At 37.7% G+C, this 25,021-nt stretch overlaps 1 protein-coding gene across 3 annotated transcripts in view; it reads left to right on the plus strand.

Moving 5' to 3' along the window:
- The window catches only part of MAP4K5 (mitogen-activated protein kinase kinase kinase kinase 5), a 99,442-nt gene extending 77,608 nt beyond the window's left edge, over positions 1-21,834 (plus strand). For all 3 annotated transcript variants that reach the window (XM_055132907.1, XM_055132908.1, XM_055132909.1), the window contains 9 exons: positions 839-953; positions 1,312-1,370; positions 5,004-5,107; positions 6,138-6,315; positions 9,579-9,647; positions 10,686-10,778; positions 13,489-13,559; positions 15,834-15,889; positions 19,251-21,834. In XM_055132907.1, the coding sequence (XP_054988882.1) occupies positions 839-953; positions 1,312-1,370; positions 5,004-5,107; positions 6,138-6,315; positions 9,579-9,647; positions 10,686-10,778; positions 13,489-13,559; positions 15,834-15,889; positions 19,251-19,338 (833 nt within the window). In that variant the 3' untranslated portion in view covers positions 19,339-21,834. The remainder of the gene's footprint in view (positions 1-838; positions 954-1,311; positions 1,371-5,003; positions 5,108-6,137; positions 6,316-9,578; positions 9,648-10,685; positions 10,779-13,488; positions 13,560-15,833; positions 15,890-19,250) is intronic.
- Positions 21,835-25,021: the final 3,187 nt, after the last annotated feature.

The raw sequence follows: 25,021 nt of genomic DNA on the forward strand, positions 1-25,021 counted from the left end.
CCCCCATCCCATGATCACCTCTGAACCACAGCATTGCAAAGTTCCTACCTCTGGGTGCAAGTCTTAGGGGGTGGCTCTCGCCACGTGGATGATGCTGCCACCACTATTTTCTGCGCAGAAAACAGGGTGGAAAGGGAAAATCCCTCCCTGGGTGGCACATAGTCATAGTACAGCTCACAGTCCAGATGCATGTCTGTAAGAAGCCGCTCTGGGTGCCAAAATGGGCTAGAAGACCTCTTGAATCATAGTCTGTATGAGCAGAGGGTCTCAAGCTACTTATACTTTAAAGTCTTGATGCTGATCAACTATCTATCCCAGTTGATTATTGTGATTTGTGGTTTAGCTTAAGAAATATCACTTTAATAATTTACAGTGTGTATATAAAGTATATAACATGATCACTTCCTACTAATACTGGTCTGAGATTCTTCATGAATTTATATATTGAGTTGGCGAAAGTGTTTACAAAGAGCATATTGCTTGATTTCAAGTGATGGTCATTCTTTTATTTTTTGCATATTAAGTATATCCATCGTGAAAAGATATTTAATGGTTTCCAAGCTAGCTTCATTGTGGTTTATAAATTGTCCATATCATTTAATAGAATATACCTGATTTATGTTTTAGGAAACATAGTTCTCTATTTATAATTATTTTATCCATTATTTGTCAAAATAATATTAACTGGGGATTTTTTTGTATGTTTTTCTGGTTTGGTTGGCTCTTCAAACATACCTGGATTCCTCATTTTAGAAGGTAATTATATTTTCTTTTGATTGAAAATTGTATTCTCTGCAATTAAGAATCCTAGTAAAAGTAACATGTTTCTCATTTACAGGAAAAACTTTTCAGCTCTACTCTCATAATCTCATAGCTTTGTTTGAACAAGCCAAAAAACCAGGATTAGCTGCCCACATTCAAACTCATAGGTTTCCAGACCGCATACTACCAAGGTACAAAGTATTTTTATTCTTCTGTGAGTGAAAGAATTAGTGTCTAAATATTTTTAGAGCAATCATTATTCCTAGGCCACTAAAATAGTTTTTTTTGTCTTAATATAGAAGGTAGTTTCTGCTAAAGTATAATCTTGTTAAGAGTGCAAGAGATCACTGTTTCCTTAACTGACTGATCATGAGAATTGTCTGTACAAATTTGGTAATACACATTCCCAGGTCTGCTTCAGTCCTGCAAAATCAGCTCATTTGGAGGCGAATCCTAAACAATTTTTATAAAATCCTTAGCTGGTTCTGGTATAGAAAATTCATAGATGACTGTATGGGAGTCACATTTATTATTGTCCTGTCTTTTCAGAAAGTTCGCTTTGACAACAAAAATTCCTGATACAAAGGGATGCCACAAATGTTGCATAGGTGAGTAACTGTTATTTATCAGATTGAACAATTAGAACTTTCAGCATCTTTAAAATTACCTGAAAGAGGCCAAGGAGATTGCTTAGAGGGCTGTGAATTCATTGTCCAATACTATAAGACCTCCCCCCAAATAAATGATCTCAAGAGCTTTGTTTGACTGGGAAGAAAGAATCCAAGCGGGTGTTTTTGTTTGTTTGTTTGTTTGTGTTTTAAACACAGGTTAAGAAGCCAATGAAGTAGAACATTTAGAGGATCTTGGCAGAAATATTTGGAAAGAGCAGCCTTAACTTTCTTTTTCTTTTTTGTAATATCTTTGCTCAAGGATCACTCTTGGCGGTACTCAGGGCACCATGTGATGTCAGGGATCAGATCCAAGGCCTCCTGCATGCAAAACATGATTTCCATCTTCTGGCTCTAACAACCATGTTCCAAGATTTTTTTAAAAATAATCCTTGAGGCTATTGCTCTACAAATACTCTAGCTTTCATTTACTTAACATTTTCATTTATGGACTAGTTATCTACTACTTTGTGCTTTATGGATATTACTATTGTAGGACTTAAACCAACGATGACGTTAGAGGAAACAGTCCACGTGAGTGGAACAGTCAGTTCTGATACCAGTTGCAAGTTTGAGGGATCCCCAAATTCCTCAGGTTTAAAGTTTTGCTAGAAAGATTCACAAAACCTCTTAAAAGCAGTTATAGTTTTGAGGCTGAGGAGTTAGCTCAAAGGGCTGGTGCACATGCTTTGCATGTAGATGCCTTGGGTTTGGTCCCTGGCATCCTGTGGTTCTCCCAGTGTTGCCAGGTATGCCCCTAAGAAAGGCAGGAAAGGGCAGTTCTACTCATGGTATAATTTATTACAGAGGAAGAATGTACTAAAATCAGCCAAGTGAAGAAGTACATAGGGCAGAGTCCGAAAAAAAAAATAGCAAGTATTGAGCTTCCATCATCTCATCCGTGGCATGATAGGCAGCATGACTTTTCTGGTAGTGACGTGTCACAATACTCAGAGAAGCTCACTCCAACTTCATGGTCTGGAATCCATCACATGGTCTTAATTGCATGGTCCTTCTTTTGGGTAATTAATGCAAGCCTGCCCTAAGTCACACTATTGGTTTCTCTAACATGACTACCCCCACCAAAAAACTATCCAGCATTGCCAGCACCAACTCTAAATCATACTGTTAGACTATCTGGTAACAAATAGTCATCCTGGGCTCAGATTTTCTCCCAGAGGAGAGGACAAAGACCAGGCCGCTTTGGAGACAAGGCTGAATTCAGGACTACACAATTATGCTGTCGCACTTCACCTTCAGACAGTTGCACAAGATAGATACTGGTCACTGACTCATAACAGAACATCAGTTCACCCCTGGTCCATAGTTTTGGATCCTGGACTCCTAGATCTCAGTTAATTCTTTTTTAGTCAGTGAGACTAAGATTGATCTTCGTGCTGCATGCTTTCCCATTGTACTCTTATTAAAAGCAAATGTTTGAACTCTTTTTCTAGAAAGATTGAGATCCATGTCTGTTACCAGATTCCCAACCAAGATCTGTGACTCAGAAAAGTCTAGAAGCTTAAGATAAAAGTTGAGATTTAGAAAACAAGTTCATAAACTAGAGCATACTACATTTATGATATTCTTGTAATCATTATATTGTAAGATTAATAGAAGTCAAATTGAGGAGAAACACTAGTATGAGTTTTTGTTTCAAGGAAGGTACATCTTCAGTAAGTTATCAAGTAATTATTTTCCTCTGTACTAAATAGACTACTATTATAACATTACCAAAATTAAGCAATCAGTTTATTTTTCTTGTTATGCTTTCCTGTTAGAAAGTATAAATAGAAGTTCTTAAGATTGCATACTAATTTAGATGTTTTAGTATTGAAATGTTGGGTTTACTTTATAACTGAAACCGAATCATGAACATCTTTTAAGGGTCTATCTTTTTTTTTCATAATTTGTTGATGTATTTTATTCATTAATATTCATATAGTTACATTCAGGTGATATTGCAGAAGAAATAAGCATACAGAAGAAAAGATTTAGAAATTGATAAAATAATGCAAATAAATTCTAAATAAAGCAACCAATTCTAAATTCTTAATTTCAGCAACCAATTCTTTTCTGAGAGTTTTTCTTCTTTAGATTATATAGTAGAAAATCTAACCCTGTGTCTGTCTTGCTTTGTAATCCTGGGAAATCATTTCAGTTCTCAGGATTTTAGTTTCTTACTCAGAAATTAAGGGTTTATCTTACAATGATACAATAAAAGATGTTTAAAAAATTAAAAATTTAAAAATTTAAATATAAAATATTGGTGTTTGGTTTTCTTTACTTTGCTTTTGGGGCTGTAGTGGCAGTGCTCAGGATTTACTCATAGCTCTGAGGGATCATTCCCTCAGATCATTCCTGGTGGGTTTAGGGGCTCAGTGTGCTGGAGATTAGGTTGGCTAGGTTGGCTGTGTGCCAGGCAAATACGCTCTCCACTGTACTATTTATCTGTCCCTAAAATATTGCTCTTTAAACAGTTTCCTGTGCTTAAGAACCTTGATATTCAGAAGTGAATGTGTGTAATTTAAAACTGAGATCATAAGGTTATTTTGATAACATTATTTACAGATTTAAAAGAAGTGGTTATCACAAGCCTGTTGAGGGGGAAAAACTACTGCATAAAATAACTAACTTGGAATAAATATTTTGCATCAGTTTTGGATTGTCTTGTGTAAGAAGTATATTTTCTTTAAAATTAAATGAGTGAATTCTGGGAGGGGGGGATACTCTGTGAGGGGAGGTCTGAATTCAGACACACCTGTTTCTCCTTTTAGCGGATACTTTTTCGATGCAGAAGAACCTGTGCAATAAATTACCAGTAATAAAATCAGAACCCAAGTTTCAAAAAAAAAACAAAAAACAAAAAAAAAAAACTGAGATCATAAGGGCCGGAGTGATAGTATAGCAGGGAACATGTTTGCCTTGTATGCTACAGACCTGATTCAGTCCCTGGCGGTCCCATGATTCCCCAAGCTCATCAGGAGTAATTCTCGAGTGCAGAGCCAGGAGTAACCCCTGAGTACTGCTGGGTGTGCATCCCCCCTAAAAGAAATTGTGATAATAAAATTTATAGAAGAGCCAAAAGAAAAAGATACAATCTTTTTTTAACTTTCTATTCAGTCCTGTCATCCTAGTGAACAGAAATAATTAATTTTTCTTTGTCAGCTAAATAAATCATCTCAGGTAGTTTCTTATTTTATCCAGACTTTTGTATCAATAGTGGGCCACATTTCATTGTTTTTTCACTTCTGTCAAAATTGCCCTTACAAAGATACCAGATGTTTACTTTTAGGTGACTCTAGCTTAGTTGTTGCTCTTCAATTTTGGATTTGAATGTGCCTGGTCGTGCTCAGGGTTTACTCCTGGGTCTGGGCACAAGAATCACTCCTGGTGGGGCTTGGGGGATCATATGGGATGCTGGGAATTGAATCAGAATTTAACTAGGCTTGGCCTCATGCAAGGCAAGTGTCTTACCTGCTGCACTATCTCTCCAGTACTCAGTTGTTCTTCTTAACTGATGTTTTGCTACAAAGGTATTCAGTATTTTGGGTTTGTCTGTTTTCCTTCCAGTCAGAAACCCTTACACGGGCCATAAATACCTCTGTGGCGCTTTGCAGTCTGGAATTGTTTTACTTCAGTGGTATGAGCCAATGCAGAAATTCATGTTGATAAAGGTACATGTATATGTATATATACTTTGATTTTTACACTTTTTTTTTAGAAAACATTAGTTTGTAAGTTAAGTTAAAGTATAATACTCCATTACTAGAGTCAGTATTTTGTGGCTCTTTATAGGTATTTATTTTGTTCAGGTCTCTTTGTTAAGATTTCCTCTTTAGAACTCTCATCCACAGTTGGTGGGAGTGCTCAGCCCCTATGGAAAGCAGTATAGAGATCTCTCAAAAAATTAGGAATAGAATTCTCATATTACTTAGTGAAACTACTTCTTGGCATACATCCCCAAAATAAAAAAAAAACTTTAATTCAAAAGGATATATGCATGAACTTATGTTCATCATGGCACTGATAGCCAAATTACAAAAACTCTGACTCCTAACTATAGATAAATGGATCAGGAAGTCAGGGTATGTACACAGAATGGAATACTATGCTGCTTAAAGAAAGAACAAAATCATGCAGTTTGCCACAACATGGATAGAGAACTAGAGGATGTGCTGAGTAAAGTCAGAAGGAAAGGGAAAGATACAGAATGCTCTCCCTTGTGGGACTTAAAGATACACAACAGAGTAGCAACAAAGAGCTAAAGGCAGCACAACAGGAGAACTGATCCACAAAATGAGTTGGGGTGGAGTTGGGTTGAAAGGAAGGAGGTCCTTGAGGACTCTGGGGGAGGGAGGTGAGTCCACTGGTGATGGGTGTAGTATTGAAATTTTGTACATGGGAAACCATCATTAACAGTATTATAAATCACAGTACCTCAATTTTAAGAGTTAAAAAAATATTTCTTCTTATATAAGCTTTCAGATGCAACACTGCCATAAAGATTAAATAACTGGTTCCCTAAAAGAGATTTTTATACATTACTCAACGGTATCATGATCCTCTTGCAGGTCATTAATTTTTAGAATTAAGTCAGTCAGTCAGTCAGTCAAGAAAATGAAAGTTTTTCCAATGATAATTTATCTACCAGCAGTGTGGGGTAATTGTTTCTAAATTACGATTATGTTTATTTATGTTTTACAGCACTTTGATTTTCCATTGCCAAGTCCTCTGAATGTTTTTGAAATGCTGGTAATACCAGAACAGGAATACCCTATGGTCTGTGTAGCTATTAGCAAGGGCTCTGAATCAAATCAGGTAGTTCAGTTTGAGACAATCAATTTGAACTCTGCATCTTCATGGTTTACAGAAATTGGTGCAGGTAAGTGTTTTTTATCTTATATTTAAATACTGGTGCTTTTGCACGTAAAAGAAGTGGAATAGGCTCAGTGTGCAGGAGCTCTTTTAGATTAAAATGCAGAACATAGTTTCTCAAGCACTCTGGAGAATCCGGTACAGAGAGTTTAGGATCTCTGTTTACCTGAGGCAAGTTGATCCAAGTTATTTTACCACAGAAAAAGGGAATCAGGGGCTGGAGTGATAGTACAATGGGTAGGGCGTTTGCCTTGCACGAAGCTGACCCAGGTTCGATTCCCAGCACCCCATATGGTCCACCAAGCACCACCAGGAGTAATTCCTGAGTGCAAAGCCAGGAGTGACCCCTGTGCATCGCTAGGTGTGACCCAAAAAGCAAAAAAATGAAAAAGGGAATCATTATATAGGTTCCTGACATATATTGTCTGCCATGGAGGCAGGGGAAGGGTCGAAAGGGGGGATATGCCAGGGATATTGGTGTTGGGGAATGTGACTGGTGGAGGGATGGGTGTTTGATCATTGTGTGATTGTAACCCAAACATGAAAGCTTGTAACTATCTCACAGTGATTCAATTGAAAAAAAGATTTTATTATTAAGTCTTTGAGCTTGCTAAATAAGTTTTTCAATGTAACTTTTAAATTTTATTAGGTAAAATTTAAAAGTTACATTGTAAAGAAATTTTTAAGTAAAGAAATTTTTACTGTTTTAGGGGGGTTTTTTTGGTTTTTTTATTTTGTTTTTGGGATCACATCCAGCACTCAGGGATCTCTATGTTGGAGGGACTCAGGGTGCCAGGAGTAGAATCTGAATTGTCCATATACATGGCAAGCATTCTTCCTTTTTTTCATTTTTTGCCCTCACACTTCTTAGAATCATTGAATTTTAAGTGCTTTTCAGAACTGAATAGAAATTTTAGATTTAAAGGGAAATATATCTAGTTTCTGAAAATTATTTCTTAGCCTAGGATTTTATTAAGTATACCTCAGTGAAAACTCAGATGGTTGGGAGGTTTATTCTCAAACTTTAAAACTGAGGGGGAAAAAATCAGTCAGGAACTCAGTAAAATGAAGTTGGTCTTTATTTTGTCAGTTTACTAACAGTTGTAGCTGTATGTGATCATTTGTAACCCCAAGTTTATTAAGCCCTTTTATACATAAAGTAAAAAGTAAAGCAAGGTTCACTATGACTGTTTATATTATTGACTACCCTTGTATTCTTAATCATCTTGTGAAGGTTATGTTACATAAATCACAAGTTTGATGGTTAATATTATCTTTGGATTTTGTTCATTAATACCACACTTCCAAACTTATTTGTTTAACTGCCCCCTTTTCGGGGAAAGAATTACTCAGTTAACCTGAAATAAAATTTAAAATAGCTACCCTGGAAATCTACCTTCTGGGTTCCAAGCTCCGAGCATAACCACCACACCGTAAAACCCTCGGAAGTCTACCTTCAAGTAAACAAACAGAAAGTAACCCTATTTGTACCCAAGGCTACTGCCATCCCCATCTTTGGGTCGTTCCAGTTCTCCCCAGTATCTCCCACTGTGGGAAAGCTGGCATAGGCTAAATGATAGGTTGTTATGTGAGCAAGCAATTGAAGTTAGTGTTGAACCTACTCTCACTTTCAGAATAAGCATCAATATGAACCATCTACTCAGTGGTGTCCAAGTAAATGTTTAACACCCGATATCTGGGCTTCAGGGATGTCTGATTTGTAGTAGTTCCTTGTTTTTTGTGCTGTTAGTAATCCCACCACAGCCAGACTTTGCAGTCTGATGTCATCTGACTCATAAAATTCCTGAAGCTCCAACAACCAGCCGGCTCTAGCATGCACTGGACTATGAACACATGTTGTGGATCAAGTAATAACTTTGAGTGGAATAAGTAGGAATGAATTCTGAATTCTTTTATGTTATTGACTGCACCTTCCATTAGCTCAAACTATGTGTAATAGATAAAACCATATTCTGTTACATAGTTATTGCTAAAAAGAATGGATGTAAATCAGTTTATTTACCAATGAAGATCAATTTTAGCAAATAGAACCAACTTTTTATTACTGGTTACTTCCTGGTATCTAGTATAGAGTAAATCATTTCATGCAATTTTCTAATGTGTGTTTGCAACTATCTTTGATATGAAGTATTAGGAGGTAATGGTGTTTGGACCAAAATCGAGCTAAAACGAAAATTGCTTCCTGAGGAAGAATCATTTAGATCACCCTCAAGAGTTGTATTTCTTATTAGGAGTTTTCTTTTTCTTTTTAGACCATACCCAGCAATGCTCATGACTTATTCCTCCTGGCTCTGTGCTCAGGGATCAATCCTGATTTCTGTGCAAGGAAAGCCCCGCCTGCAATACTCTCTCTCTCTCTCTCTCTGACCCTTAACCTTTTCATTTTTTACATATGAATGTTGGTTCAGTTCCCATTCACTATTAATTGTTTTTGTTTGGGGTAAAGGTGGGTTGGGCTCATTTATTCTTAGACTGACTTTTTATTAGAGTACCTTTATCTCTAAGAGTAGTACTTAGCATATCAACACTCAGTAAATATATGTTAAATAAATACATAACCAGGTTTACAGGCCCCCCCCCAATAATTTTTTTCTAGTGGTGTCTGAGAAACCAGCAGTTTATCAGTTCTGTGTATTGTAGTCTTCATTATGCATGGGCTTTGGGAGATCTACCAGCACACCAAAATAAAAATGAGTTTACCCTTGAACAGTGTAGGGTTTTAGATGCACAGTTCCCCAGAGAATCAAAACTCCCGTGTATAACTTCTGATTCTCAAAAAACTTAACTACTAATAGCCTTCTATTGACTAAAAGCCTCCCTGACAATAAAATTGTTGCTAACAATGGTATAACATATATATAGTGTACATAATGGCTAGTGTAGTTAATTATATACATAATAAACACCGTGTATTTACTATGAAATCTACAGCAAAATCTAGTCTTTTTTATAGCACACATCATAATCTCCCCTCCATACTTACTTTGTGCTTCACTTTATTTTGTAATCCACCTTTCTAAAGCCAGCAGAGATATTAATTGGTTATAATACTGACATTATTTCTTAGCTCTATTAGCCATGCAGATGACTTATATTTGTGCTTTAATGTTGACTTATGTAACATTTTTAATAACAATTTTCAAAGTGTAACTTCTGTGCTGATTTCAGAAGCTAGTTTTAAGTAAGGAGAAGCCAGAATTTGTGTTTCTTTTCTCATTTAAAGCATGTTCACCTTTTTTCTTCCTGAAGGCAGCCAACAATTAGATTCCATTCATGTAACGCAGTTGGAGAGAGATACTGTTCTAGTGTGCTTAGATAGTAAGTACTATTTTAAACTTTATTCTGTGTAATACTATGTGATACAAACCGATTTTCTCGTGGAATTTACTTAATAATTCAAGATTTACACTTTTTCACCTTGACTGTTCTATTTAAAGACAATCCTAAATTTTCTATAAATATACTTTAATTGATCCTATTCACCAGTATTTTTTTTTCACCAGTATTTTATTCTGAGAAAAGTTTGTTTTACTTTATTTGATCTTCTTGAAAACATTGTTACAGTTTGCCTTGGAATAAAATTTTGATTAAAATATCCTGAGAATTTTTTAAAACCTCATTCTAGTTAATGATAAAATAGAAGGTTTTACTGCATGGATCACCTAGAGCAATAGAACATGAACTTTCAGAAAGATGGCAGAGAAGCTCTAAGTTACTTGTAGACTTAATTCCTTTATCTGCTAGCTGTGATTCTTTCCATGCAGAGAGAGATGTTGTGATGTTATAGTAAAAGTACACCGTGCTATAAGCATGAGAAAGGTAGGGATGGGACCAGAGAGATAGCTCTGAAAAGGTGCTTGCCTTGCACATTGTGGACCCTACTTCAATCTGGTGGATCTTAAGAACCATGTAATGCCAGGATTGAACCCAGGGTCTATCATAAGACAGTGCATTAATAACTAGGTCTATTGATAGGTTCCCATAAAAAATTTGTTCTATTATTTTAAGCCATTTGCCGTATCTCTTACTGATGTAATCAAAATAAGTCAACATTCAGATTGTCCTCTGAATAAACTATTCTTATTGCTGGACTTCTTGTAAAAGCAAATGAAATGAAAAACCTTTTCCTAATTTTGCCTGTTCTGTTCTCTGAAAGTGTTCTATAATGTTATTTAAGTGTTCTATAAGTTATTTAACTTAGTGGATCATAAAACTAATGTAGTAGAGATGACTAAGCTAAATTCCAGTGTTTTTAATTGTCCATCATCCCTATTTAACTACTTTTCATTTTTTGAATACCGATACACATTTATTTTCCGATTTTCATTTCCAGTTCTATTTTTTTCTTTTTTTAAGAGTTTGTAAAAATTGTAAATCTACAAGGAAAACTAAAATCAAGTAAGAAACTGGCCTCTGAGCTTAGTTTTGATTTTCGCATTGAATCTGTAGGTAAGTTTCCCCTTCTTTTATTTAATGTATTTGGAAACCTACTTTGTTTAGGATTTAGGATTATCTAGACTAAAACTGTCTCAAAGACATTTTTATAATTAAAGAAATATTCTGTCTATGCTCTTAATTACATAGCCATTTGCCATGCCTGATACATACTTAAGACATGATTAATGTTACATTTTAATTTTAAATTTTAGTATAGTAGCATGTGGCTCTTTATTACCATAATGAACAGTTACAGGTGTTAGTTATAAATCTTTAATTGTTGTTTCCTGAATATATAAAACTTTAAATCATTTTTAAAATTTCTGTTCATTGTTTTCTTTGCTGCATCTAGTGATTTAGACTTCTCCCAATTCTTTGCACACTATAAGGTATTTGTGTGATATGATTAACAGTGTTGGATATACTACAATTTTTGCCATGTAAAATTCTGTTTTGTCTACATTGGTGCTTATGACTTCTAAGTCATAAATAACTAGTTTCCCACAAGATTTGGAAACAGTATATTTTATTTGCTTTCTTGTCGATGTATGTTTTATGTTGTAATTTTCATTGGTTTTGTAATTTTAGAAGCATTTTATTGTTTACTTCTTCATTGATTATATGGCAGTGTTTTCCCAGAGGTTATAGACTTTTAATATAGTGTGGCTAGAAACACTTCAAACAATTTTATGATATGAGTCTGCCATAAATCAAAACTAGCCAAAACAAAGTTGACAATGTTTATCTAGGTCATAAAAGCATGTATTTATAAATGCACACTTTTTACAAACTGTTATTATTTAGATAGATTTTTGTTTATGTTTTACATTTTCATAATTTTCAATTGGAGTTTTGCCCTGTCACAATGTTTATTTCTCTGAGTAACCTTTTACATGAAAAAAATTTGCTTATGATTAGAAAATTTAATTTAATGAAATAGAAAGGCTGAATTTTCTGTGCACAGCACTACAAAAGGAATTTAGAAATACTTTCTTTTGTTAGTGCTGGGTACCACATGCCAGTTTCTAAGATACAATGATTTAAATAGAGATTCAGAGACAAATCTATAGTACTCTTTAAAGAAACTCAGTTACCTTCACTTCTACATGTGTGACAGTGTTTTAGGGAATTTTATTTGTTACACAAAAGTTTGTTCTTCCTGGGCTATCATCTCTTTTGCCAATGAATCTTACAATATAATACAAGGAACATCCGGGTAAAGAGTGTCTTTAAAACATCTCCTGAAATTAAAGCTAGTAACCGGGCTTTTTAAGAATTGTATGACTTGTTATTATAAATTTATTTCTGTTTAGCTAAATTATGTTTTCAGCACATTCTTACATTGACTTTTTATAAAATTAATATTCTAGTAATAAATGTGAGTGATTATGGCTGATAAGAGACTCTGGTAGAATATACACCCCACATATATTGGGTTGGTTTCAATCCCAACAGCACACAAAAAGTAATAATAAAATCTCAGCCATTTTCTCACACCTCTTTTACTGCTGTAGAGATGTGGCTAATTCTGCCATGATCTTACCTTCATTCTCTCTTCTCCCACCCCCTCTCTGCTAGTTGAATGACTCTACTCCCTTACCAGGAGGAGCCAGGGATTCCTGTTGCCCTTGACACTGCGATGGTAGTGGGAGGAGATACCCCACTCTTCTAAACTGCCAAGTCACCTTATTTGGTGCCCCCGTGGGTATCACTCATGCTTGGTACCAAAGAGAGATTAAAGAGGTTTCCCTCCCTTTCGAGACCTTCGCTTCACCACAGGAACTTGGGAGATGGGGAGGACAGGAGGCCCACAGCATCCAGCCCTGTAAAGTCTCGAATGCAAGGTCCTCAGGAAGGCGGGCAGAGTTGGTGCAGATAAGAACTCTGTCCAGGGTGTGAGGACCCAAGACGAAAGTTCAGGGCTCTGGGGGCTGGAGCAATAGCACAGAGGGTAGGGTGTTTGCCTTGCACGCGGCCGACCTGGGTTCGATTCCCAGCATCCCATATGGTCCCCCGAGTACCGCCAGGAGTAATTCTTGAGTGCATGAGCCAAGAATAACCCCTGTGCATCACCTGGTGTGGCCCAAAAAGAAAAAAAAATACCTTAAGGGCTCTGGAGACCTGTGGGGCCACAGCAGTGAGTGCTAGAACTTGAAACCCCTCCTTGTAAGAATTGTCAAACATGTGCTTATGGGTCAGGCTTAATTTTTCATAATTCTATAATATAAAAAAGGAAAGTATACTAAAAGATGCCTGCTTAATGTCAACTTTTAAATATATGACAATTTTCAGATGATTTTTATCCAGAGTCCCTGACACAAAACATACAGTATATATGTATGTGTGTATATACTGTATATATGTATATCAGTATGTATATTCGTATATGTGTATATTATGCATACATACACACACTCATATGTATATATATGTATTTTTTTAACTTGACTCTACCTCACTAAACATTTGAAGTTAAGTATGGCTAAACCACAGCAATGTTAGGAACTAATGGTATAGACCAGTGTCTTTCAGCTGCTGGTCTGAGGATTGGTGCCAGTCTATAGCTGTGAAAGGTTGGAGGTTGGGAAACACAGGTCTAGGCGGTGGACTTGTGCACCACATTCTTTAAAAATCTTATGTTGCCATTCATTAAAAAGCGTTGAGGAAAACGTATAGTGAATCACACTATGCCTAATTTTAATTTCTTTCTCCTTTTTTTTAGTATGTCTTCAAGACAGTGTGTTGGCTTTCTGGAAACATGGAATGCAGGGTAAAAGCTTCAAATCAGATGAGGTACATTTTTCAAATTGCTTCCATTTATTCCCCTAAAATTTCAAATGCTGAAATGTTCGTTTTTTGCATAATTTTCTTAGAATTCACAAAACTATGTTCAGTACCTTTAATGCTGTGACCTGGTAGAGCAAAGTTGCTAGTATTTTCCCTTCAAATAATGCCCATTTTTTGTTTATTTTATATATCTGTACATATAATATTTGTTTGCTTTTGAGCCGTATCCAGCAGTGGCAGAGGTGACTCCTAGCTCGGTGCTCAGGAGACCATATGTGGGCAGTTGAACCTGGTTCTCCCTTATGCAGAGCCTTCTGTCTGGCCCTGATGCATTCACTGGCCACAAGGATAAATAAAATACTAGTTCATATAAGCTTACTCCTTTAGTTTTTAAATGTGTAAATATGGTTCCTAAAGCATGTTTTAAGTTTTTCTGAACTTAATAAGCTTCATATGTAATTTAAAAATAAATAGCTTTAAAATATGGTATATAAAATTATTAATGTGTGTTGGATTATAAAACTAAGCAAAATCTCTAAGTAATGAACTCACTGAGTATTCATTCATTACGTACAAGACAGTCATGGGACCAGAGCAGTAGTGCATTGGGTAGGGCACTTGGCTTGCACACCGCCAATCCGAGTTCGGTCCCTGGCATCCTGTATGATCCCCTGATCCCAGCCAGGAGTGATTCCTGATTACACATCTAGGAGTAAGTCCTGAGCAACACTGGGTATGAACCAAAAACCAAAAACTTAAAAATACTATTATTGTAACAGCATAAGCATAATGCTATATAATTATAAATGACTTCTCAAGATCATACCAGATCTGTGTTTCAGGTATTTGATAAATAATCACTTATTTAAGAATCAAAATAACAGAATAATTACTTATCATTTGTATTCCCATTTTTGTAGGCAGAGTGGTTAAATAACTTGCCCAGCATTATGTAATTCATTAAGTGACAAAGCCTAGATTTGAAGGGTCTCAAACACTTCTGAGATAATCAATAGAAATTTCATATGGGAGATTGCACTCCCACTTAAAGAATAAATACTAATACTTGAGATAATACAATCAGAGACATTGCTCACTTGTATATCTATGCAATGAATTCTTATACACCTGGCCTCAGAAATTTGTGTAGTTGTTATAAAACTTGAAATTTTTATTTGACTTATCTTTAGTTTTATCCAGTTTTACTAATATATAAACAAACATTTTTGCCTCTTATGAATGCATTATAAGAATACTTCTAAGAGAAAACTGTATAAATTAGTTACCTTTGAACATGTCCATTTATCTAGATTCTAGAAAGCATGGGATGGGTAGAGGAATATAAGATAGGAAGGGGTGATGGCTGTGATGGCTGCGGTGCTTGCTTGGCATGCAGACATCCCAAATTCCATCCCCGGTACTGCCTGGTCCCGGCCATACCATGGTACCACCTGCTGGCTCAGGTGCCTCAGGGCCACTGGACCCAAGCAGCACCACATCTGCAGGCCCAGGCATTGAGCACTCAGCCTGCATGGCCAGGCAAAATATTGCCAGCCCCCCCCTCCCCGACTGCCCTTCACAGCTTGGGAAGACTCTCCCCCCTCCCCCCAAAAAAATCTAATAAAGAACACATTGGTATATGTTCTCGCCTCAGGCAAGAACACATTCCAGAACTGGCTGCTTTGGAAGTGGGAAGCTCGTGCATTTATACTTCCACTCTGTCCGTGTTGGTTAAGGTTTCCTCCAACCTACACTGGGGAGTCAGGCCTATAGTCAGGTAGCTGCAACCTTTCCTCAGCTTTGGAGAAAAAAGCAGAGGAACACCACAGCCTATACCAGGAGAGGGCATTGGTGTGTGGAGTGCCCACCACAGTTCTGCGGAAATCAGGGGGGCCTTGGCGCACCACCTCAAATGTCTGTACACTATCATATAAAGGAAAGAAGACTCTGCTGTCCCAAACCTGTATTCCAGTTTGATCCTAACACTTATGTGACCATAAGTTCATTATTTAACATCTCTGTTTAGTCTTAGTTTTGTCCTCAGAATTGGGGAATTACACTACAGATCCCAGATAATTCTAAAAAAGGAGTTGGACCTTCCCTAAACATTGTTTTTGTTCTACCAATAGACTGTCACAAAACAGCTTAACTGAAACTTGTTTCATTTGAGAAACCAAACCTATCAAAAATTCCATCTATTAAATGACTGCTCTATCTAAATTATTTTATTAAAATCTGATGTGTGAACTAAAATATTAATGGTAGGTATTTTCTTTACAGGTTACCCAGGAGATTTCAGATGAAACAAGAGTTTTCCGCTTATTAGGATCAGACAGGTACAAGTTTGGTTGTTTTAGTTTTAATTATCAAAGGAGTTGAAACATAATTAATTTGTTCTTAATTATGCTGCCTGCCTCTTACTGTTTCTGACAGAATTCTTTTTTTTTTTTTTTTCAAATTTTATTGAATCACTGTGAGATAGTTACAAGCTTTCATGTTTGGGTTACAGTCACACAATGATCAAACACCCGTCCCTCCACCAGTGCCCATACCACCACCAATATCCCCGGTATAACCCCCCTTTCCCACCCTCCCCCTGCCTCCATGGCAGACAATGTTCCCCATACTCTCTCTCTACTCTGGCATTATGGCTTGCAACACAGACACTGAGAGGTCATCATGTTTGGTCCATTATCGACTTTCGGCACACATCTCCCATCCTGACTGATTCCTCCAGCCATCATTTTCTTAGTGATCCCTTCTCTATTCCATCTGCCTTCTCCCCTCCACTCATGAAGCAGGTTTCCAGCTATGGGGCAAACCTACTGTCCTTGGGTGTCAGCCTCATGTTATGTTATTCTATGCTCCACAAATGAGTTCTGACAGAATTCTTAGGGGGCTCAGCCACATCCAGAAATTCCCCTGTATTCTTTTTTTGTTTGTTTGTTTTTGCTTTTTGGGTCACACCTGGCAATGCACAGGGGTTACTCTTGGCTCTGCACTCAGGAATTACTCCTGGCGGTGCTCAGGGGACTATATGGGATGCTGAGAATAGAACCTGCGTCGGCCGTGTGCAAGGCAAACACTCTACTCGCTGTGCTATCACTCCAGCCCCTTCCCTGTATTTTTTTTTTTTTTTGCTTTTTTTTGGGTCACACCTGGCAATGCACAGGGGTTACTCCTGGCTCTGCACTCAGGAATTACCCCTGGCCGTGCTCAGGGGACCATATGGGATGCTGGGATTTGAACCCGGGTTGGCCGCGTGCAAGGCAAACGCCCCACCCGCTGTGCTATCACTCCAGCCCCTTCCCTGTATTTTTTTTTTTTTTTGCTTTTTTTTGGGTCACACCTGGCAATGCACAGGGGTTACTCCTGGCTCTGCACTCAGGAATTACCCCTGGCCGTGCTCAGGGGACCATATGGGATGCTGGGATTTGAACCCGGGTTGGCCGCGTGCAAGGCAAACGCCCCACCCGCTGTGCTATCTCTCCAGCCCCTTCCCTGTATTCTTATTAAGGGAGAGGATAATGTGGTAAATAGTCAATGAAGCAATCTTTTGTGAGTGCAAAGACCATGAATCTAGAGCATTATTCTTAGCCAGATAGTATGTGTTACAATCATACATTGTTTATGGTACTAGAGTGTTTATGACTCTAGTACCATAATGTATTTTGATATTTGGTTTCATATGCCTGATATTTACTCTTATATAAGGAAACATAAAACTGACCACAGTTTCTGAGGTCAATCCAAACAATCCAAATTAGAATTAGTGTTTGGTTTCTTTGTGAACAAAATGAAGGATAAGTTCCAGAGAGGGGGTATGGGGATGAGTACTTTTGATCTCCAATGTCTTGTATTTAATATCTGTACAACTAATACAGTGCCTATGTATTTCTCCCTCCAAAATTTGTTACTGCAGGAAAATTGACTAGAGTGGTATGTATTTGTCCTAAAGCAAAAAATTAAGAACTTTTAGTCTTCAAGTTCAGTCTAATCACAAATTTTTACTTAAATATTAGACAATTAAGGAAAACAGGTAGAAGTAGAGTAACAACTATAAGAATTTTAAAGAAATTTTGTGAGAAGGGAGCATATTTTGGAGAATGATAACTACCTTGGTGAATAAGTTAGACCCACAGCAACTTGGCATTTTGCAAATGGCTAGTTTTGCAAAAAATAAAGGATGTGAAGACCACCTGGTAAAGGACTCTGGACAGGAGATTCTATGCCTCTCCAGGAAGGGCTAACAGAAGAACTGAATCATCCAGGGATCCTGGGGTAGATAACTCTTTACTCTATTGATCCACTGATTCTGGTGTAAATAGCACTTTACTGACACACATGCACAGTGTGGAGAACTCTGCTTAAGAACACTGTAATGATAGGGTTTGGTGCATAAAACATTCCAGCACTACACCCTCTACCAGTGACCTCTTCCCTCCACCTTTGTCCCTGGGTGTCTTTGTCATTGGTTTTCCCTTCCCGTCACCTAGGCTTCCTACTAATGCCTAGTTCTCAGTTTCTGTTGCCTATGGGCATTTTCTTTTCTCCTGTGTTTCTTTATATGCTTTGTGTCAGAGAGGTCATTCTGTCTGTTTTGTTTATTCTCTCATTTTTGCCCTAAAAACACCTTTTTTTAGGGCACTCGTCTGGTTATCTTCTTACTGTCTATTTCTTTGGGATTTTTTTTTAAGATTTATAAACTTTTTGGGGGGGCAGGAAATGGATTTAGTGACACGTTGGGCAGTGCTTAAGGCTTGTTCCTGGCTCCTTAGTGTGTCAACGTAATTAATAATAGTTGGCTATGGGCAGTTATATTTTTGATGGCTTCTTTTCCTTTATGTTACAAAAGTAACGATATATTGTTGTGAAAATATCTATCAGAGAAATGTATGTATATAAATTTTCATTTCTCCTAGATTTTTTTTCTCTGATGGCCATATTATTTTTTAATTTGTTCATAAACCTATCTTCTTTACTACTTAAATCCAGTATGTCACTTCATTGATTTTCTTTCCATTATTTTTTTAATTGAAGTCTGGCCTTTTCTGAGGGACAAGGAAGATGGGCCTCCTTTCATACTCTTAAGGGTCTTTTTTTTCCAATAGTCCAGATGAGTGTCTTTAAAGTCTGTTTTATATTCCTACCCTTTCTTTCATACTCTCCTTGTAACATAAATGTATAAATCCTAAAGCTTTGTTATATCTTTTGTTGAAATTTATGATCAACAATTGTAGTTTTAGTTGGAATTAGGTGAGTTTTCTGGAGTTTAGTTGGAATTAGTGACATTTCTGAAATGTTTGTGTTCTATATTCATAAATCTCTCCATTCTGATTTTATTTGTGATTTTTGAGCTAAAAAAATGTGATAGCACAGCGGGTAGGGCGTTTGCCTTGCACGCGGCCAACCCGGGTTCGAATCCCAGCATCCCATATGGTCCCCTGAGCACTGCCAGGGGTAATTCCTGAGTGCAGAGCCAGGAGTAACCCCTGTGCATCGCCAGGTGTGACCCAAAAAGCAAAAAAAAAAAAAAATGTGAAAGCTGAATTTGTATCTTACGTGATGATGACTCTGAGTTCAGGTAAACCTGGAAGAGTACAGACAGTAATATTCTTCCTGGTTTCATGCCAGTTTTTGAAGTATACAATCTGTTTTTTGTCCTTAAATAAACCTTTTGTTTTGGTTTAATTGCAGGGTGGTGGTTTTGGAAAGCAGGCCAACAGAAAACCCTACTGCACACAGCAATCTTTACATCTTGGCTGGACATGAAAATAGCTACTGAGCAGCAGAAACTCATCTTAAATGTCAGGAAAATGAGTATACTCCATTGAAAGCAAAAACATTTTAAGGAAATTTCAGCATATAGATACACTATGATTTGCATTAATTGTTAGGGAATGATCTGTACTTTAAGGTGGAATTCAATATTTTCTGTAGCTGGAAACAGCTATTCTATCTCTTGCCACTGTGTGGTGGTTATATCAAGTTTGCTTAATAAAAGCTATGAAACAAATAGTCCTCTAGTTCCAGGAAACAGTCTTTTTAAAAAGATAATGTTTATAACAAGGGTGCCATGATATTTTTAGATTACAGTTTGTGTGATTCTCTTCAAAGAGATAAACTTAGTGACAGGTTTTTATTTTATACCATGTTTTAGTCTTAATGAACATAATTTGATAAAGAAATTATCAAATAAGCCTTTTTGCTTTTACATTGACCATTCTGTACGTTTTTGTAAGATAGAATATTTAATCCTTATTTATTAATCTCTTGCTGAAGTGGTGTAATGTATCTAACTTTTGGCAGAGGAGGGTTTTCAGCTTAAATTTTTTATGATGTATAAAAAAATTGTTTACCTTTTAAGAATAGTACTTTGAGGGGTTAAACGGCGGTTTTGAGATTCAGTACATACAATTTTGTTTAACACAAATATTTTTTTGTAATACTGTATCATGCAGAATTGTCATAAGAAGAGGTTTTGTGTTTTCAGCTGCAGGTAGTTTTAGGAGATGTACACAGAGACAAGATACACGAGAGACTGATGATGGTGAAATATTGTTAGAAAGGGTGTGTATAGATGTGACCACCATATATATGTATTCTTGACAAGCAGTGTAATACACCTGTGATTTTTTTTATATTAGGGATATGCATAAGAATTTAATCTTCATATATATTATCATCCCTAATGTGGGGGGTGGGGAGTATTTAACTGCCCATGATATGTATTTTACTTATACTATGCGAATGGGAAAACTGTAAAGCAGCTACACTTAATCTTGGATTTTTCACATATGTAGGTATGCATTTTGAGTGGGCTTAAGGGGGCGGGGGTTACCTGAAATTGAATTCCTGGTGGGTTAGTATAAATAAGTATTATAAAAATCAGTGTTTCAATAATAAGGATAAGACCAGTTTTGAGCTGGCTTCTCTTTTGCAATTGATGGTATTTAAAGTGGTACATGTTATCTTAATACACTTATAGAAAACAGAATTGAGATGAAGAATAAAGGGTTACCAGCAGCAAATTATGGATTTATTCTGACCAATTACATATGAGGAAGAAAGTAGAACTATCTCATTCCATTTTTTTTTCAGCAAGTCTGTAAAAAAGCTGTCATCTCCACTTTTCAGTTGAGGAAATAGCATTATAGCAAGGTCAAGAGACTTACCCAGTTCCTACGGCAAGTTAGTGGTTGAGCCAGACCATGAGTCTTCTGACTCTGTTCTTTTCACTATGCAAACAATAAAATGTTATAAAATATAAAGTATTTGTCCTTTTTCATTTTTATAATTATTGAGGTTAACTTGGTTTATATTGGTGTTAATATTTATACTTTATCTGTTACTGCACCGAAGATATTTCTGTAAGGATATGGCTGTTAATTTGAGATATGCTGAGTGGGGCCTGAGGACTGAGGGACAGTGGGACAGTCTATGGCAGGAGATCCTATTCAAAGCAGGAAATAGCTCCACAACGGACTCGAGAACCGGTATCTTCCTCCCTTCCACTCCCTCTCCTGGCAGCCAGAACTTCCTCTCTTAATGGTACTGGAGAAATGTAATTGGCCGGTGCCAGTGCATAGATCATGGTATCATAGGTGTTCTGGCTCCGCCAACCTGCTGCACAACCACAGTGAGAGGCAGAGATGTCGTGTCCATTAGTGTCCTTGTCCCTAAACTTGCAGTCTTGGGTCAGAGCAGTAGTACAGAGTATAGGGTCTTTACCTTCCGTATGCCTAACCCAGATTCAATCTTGGTATCTTATATGGTTCCTCCAAGCCCTCCAAGACTGATCCTTGAGCAGAGCCAGGAGTATGCCCTGAGCACCACCGGATGTGACTCAAAATCAAAACAAAAAACAGTTTGGCATCTTTTAGTCCTGCTTATTAAACATGAACAAACTAGGGGCTGGAGAGAGAGTATGGCAAGTAAGGCATTTGCCTTGCATGAGGTCGACCCAGGTTCAATCCCTGGTACCCCATATGGTTCCCTGAGCTCACCAGGAGTGATCTCTGAACACAGAGCCAGGAGTAAGCCATGAGCACTGAGCTTTTTTGGGTATGGCCCAAAAACAAAATAACCTCTCCCTCTTCCCCAAAAAAGCAAACAACCCAGAGGCCTACAGCATCAGAGAAAAGTTATAATTAAATGGGATTATAAACGATAAGTTATCGCACTAGGTTATTTTGATTCTTAAATGAGCTAATATTTGTCAATGTTTTATCAAAGGGAAAAATACAGTTGGAGAGAAAAAATACACAGTGAAACCAGGCTGAAGAAAATAGGGGGTGGGGTGAGGGGGGAACCTTCAAAAGGATGTTGTAACTATGAATCAAGAGTATGATAGTTAGTAGATAGCTTTCAAAAAACAGAAAGCTCTTAGAAAATGTGATTGTGTGGCTGAATAATTTGACAGAGGACTTAAAAAGTTGAATTTCTCAGAAAACCAAAGAAAAATAGAAATACCAGAGCAAAAACGAAACAGTTCTAATATCTGATTGCTTAAGGGTTCCTTAAACAAAGAAGAGAGAAACATATGAAATAAAGTTTTCAAGAAATATTTCAAGAATAATGTAAGCTTCTAGGTAAAAGAACATGGTTGGAAAAATGCAAACCCCTTACCACTGTACATTACTATGAACTTCCATGGGCACTCAAGTCTGCTGTGTTGCAGCTTACTGTGATCCAAAGAAAAAGAGTAAAAACCAAGAATTTAGAATAACTTTAAATTTCAACAGAAGCAATACCTTCAAAATTCCGGCAGAATTTTCAAGCGTAAAATTTTGGATCTAACTAAGCTGTTAAAAATCAAGCCAAGACCCTCTGCTCCTAAAGACTATGATCCGAGAGGTCTTCTAACCTATTTTGGCAGCCAGAGCGGCTTCTTACAGAAATGCATTTAGACTGCGAACTGAGCTGAAATATCAGAAATCCAAAACCAAGCTCATAGAGTCTTCATTCTCAGCAATGAAAAGAAATTATTAAATGATGCCTTTTCAGCAGGCCTGATTGTTGGGAAATTCCAAACAATAATAGTGAGTTCTCTATTGAAATATTGAATGTATTCAAAATATAGAGAGAATAAAGTGAAGATCATTAGCTACTTAGGTGGGGGCTGGGTGGGAGGGGGTATATTAGAGTCATTAGTGGTGGAACATGTGCACTGGTGAAGGGATGGGGGTTTGATCATTATCAAACTTTGACTGAGACAAACCGGAAAGCTTTGTATTTTTTTCACGGTGATTCAATAAAATAAAAATTTTTTAAAAATCAAGCTAAAGGTCAAAATGAAGACATTATTTTTGCCCGTAATCTCAAAAACTGCCTCCCATATCCTTTTCTTTTATAGGAAACTACTATAGGGAGATTGTATTTCATCAAAATAATAGGCATATACAAATCAAAATGAAGACAAAAGGTAGAGAATATGGTATTTGGCACAGGAGAGAAAGAAATGAAGGAAATTGCCCCTGATGCTAATGGGATTGTCCAAGGATAACACTGCACCAGGCACAGAGAACATACCAGAAATCATTGGAGAGACTTTCAGAAAGATCAGCAAACTTCCTGATACATGTCTGGGCCTTACTAATCATTTCGGGCCGGAGACTTAGCTCAAGGGGCTAAGCTGTGGGAAACCCAGGTTTAGGTTCTCAACACTCCAGAGACCACAGCATGTGGCTCACAAAATTAAACATGTAACATAATAGAAATTAAATGGCAAAACGTTAAAAGTTTCTCCTGAAACAGCCAAAGAAAAGTACATGAGTGTGATTATTTATGCTAGGGACCCCAGAAAATAGAGAACTTGAGATAGAATAGGAGGAGAGGTCAGGGGAAGTATATTGTTGCCATGCAGATGGGGTATTTTGCTTCTACCTCATCTAAGAGGTTTGTGATACTATCCCTCCTGCTACCCCCCCCCCCACACACACACATACACTACAGTTGTCTCCTGGGAGACAAGTAATTGGAACATTTGTCTAGACTCTCCTCCTGTTTGAGTTCCTCCCAAGGGATTCTCTCCTGAAGTATCAAGTGCTCCTTACATGTCAGAGAAGCCCAGAGGCAGGAGACCGAGAGCGTGTATGTGTGAGTTTGTGCCTAGTGAACTGCCTACCAACTGCCGCTGGCAGGAATCAGAAATAATGGAAGGAATGTATTCAAGGTTCCAGAGTTCAGTAAATGATTGCACTGTTGAGCAAAAACTAAGATTAAATCAAACTAGAAGTTTTTAAGTCCAGGAAAGCAAAAATGCTTTAAAAAAAAATAAAAGGTACACAGTAGTAGACTGTATTCCTAAAGGAAACATAAAGGAGCTGCAAAGAGTGAAGCAGGGCATTTGCCTTACATGTGATAGACCTGGATCCAATCCCCAGCACCCCATGAACTCCCCCGAGCCTCTCCAGAGTAAGAGTTGAGTACTGCCTGGCGTGGCTCAAACTGAAGGAAAAAAATAAAAAGACAAAGATTGGGGTGAATAGTGAAGAGATAGGGCATGTGCTTTTCTTGCCCTACCACATGCCCCGCCCCAGCACTACTGGATATGCCACGCCCCCTCCCCCCCTGCAGCATGACAGGCACCACTGGACCCGAGCACCACTACATCCCCAGGCCTCCTATCAGCCCAGCAACATGGTTAGTCAAGAATCACTGGGAGGGGCTGGAGCGATAGCACAGCGGGTAGGGCGTTTGCATTGCACACGGCCGACCCGGGTTCTAATCCCAGCATCCCATATGGTCCCCTGAGCACCGCCAGGGGTGATTCCTGAGTGCAGAGCCAAGAGTAACCCCTGTGTATCGCCGGGTGTGACCCAAAAACAAAAAAAAAAAATCACTGGGAGTAGCTCATGGACCCCAAACACTGCTTGGAAGGCCTCCCAAACAGATGGGAGTGAGCGCTCATGTCTTTGCTTCCAAGATGAACAACGGGCAAGCCAATAAGGGCTACGTGCAGCACCAGCTGCGCCTTCTGTGTGCCCCAGGAGACGGCTGAGAAGTTTGTCATTCGAAACATCATGGAGGCCGCAGCTGTGAGATGTATTTCTAGCGTGACTGTCTTTCATGCTGCAAGTGAAGCTACACTGTTTGTGCCATTCAAATAGGGCAGTAAAGAATCTTTCTCATGAGGCCCACGAGAACCAAACGCCCACACAGGCCTTTGGGTGCTGTCCCAAGACCACCACAGCCCATGTGAAAGCTCTAGAGGCCCTAAGAACTGAAGAAAAACTCCCTTAGGGGAAAATAAGATGGAAATTTTACTTAAGACAGTAATAATAATAATGATGATGAAAGATGGGAGTGAAGAAGGTTCCGGGCAGAGGAAATCGTATCAGCAAAGAATGAAATGGAGAGGCAAATAGTCTCGGATTCTTTGCTCAACCTCTTATTGTCATGAGTTTTTCAAAGTGAAAGAACAGAGCTCACTTAAAAAAAAAAAAATCTGGCCTGGGAGTCCACAT

The sequence above is a fragment of the Sorex araneus genome, chromosome 3 (genome assembly GCF_027595985.1).
Source record: "Sorex araneus isolate mSorAra2 chromosome 3, mSorAra2.pri, whole genome shotgun sequence".
Lineage (NCBI taxonomy): Eukaryota > Metazoa > Chordata > Mammalia > Eulipotyphla > Soricidae > Sorex > Sorex araneus.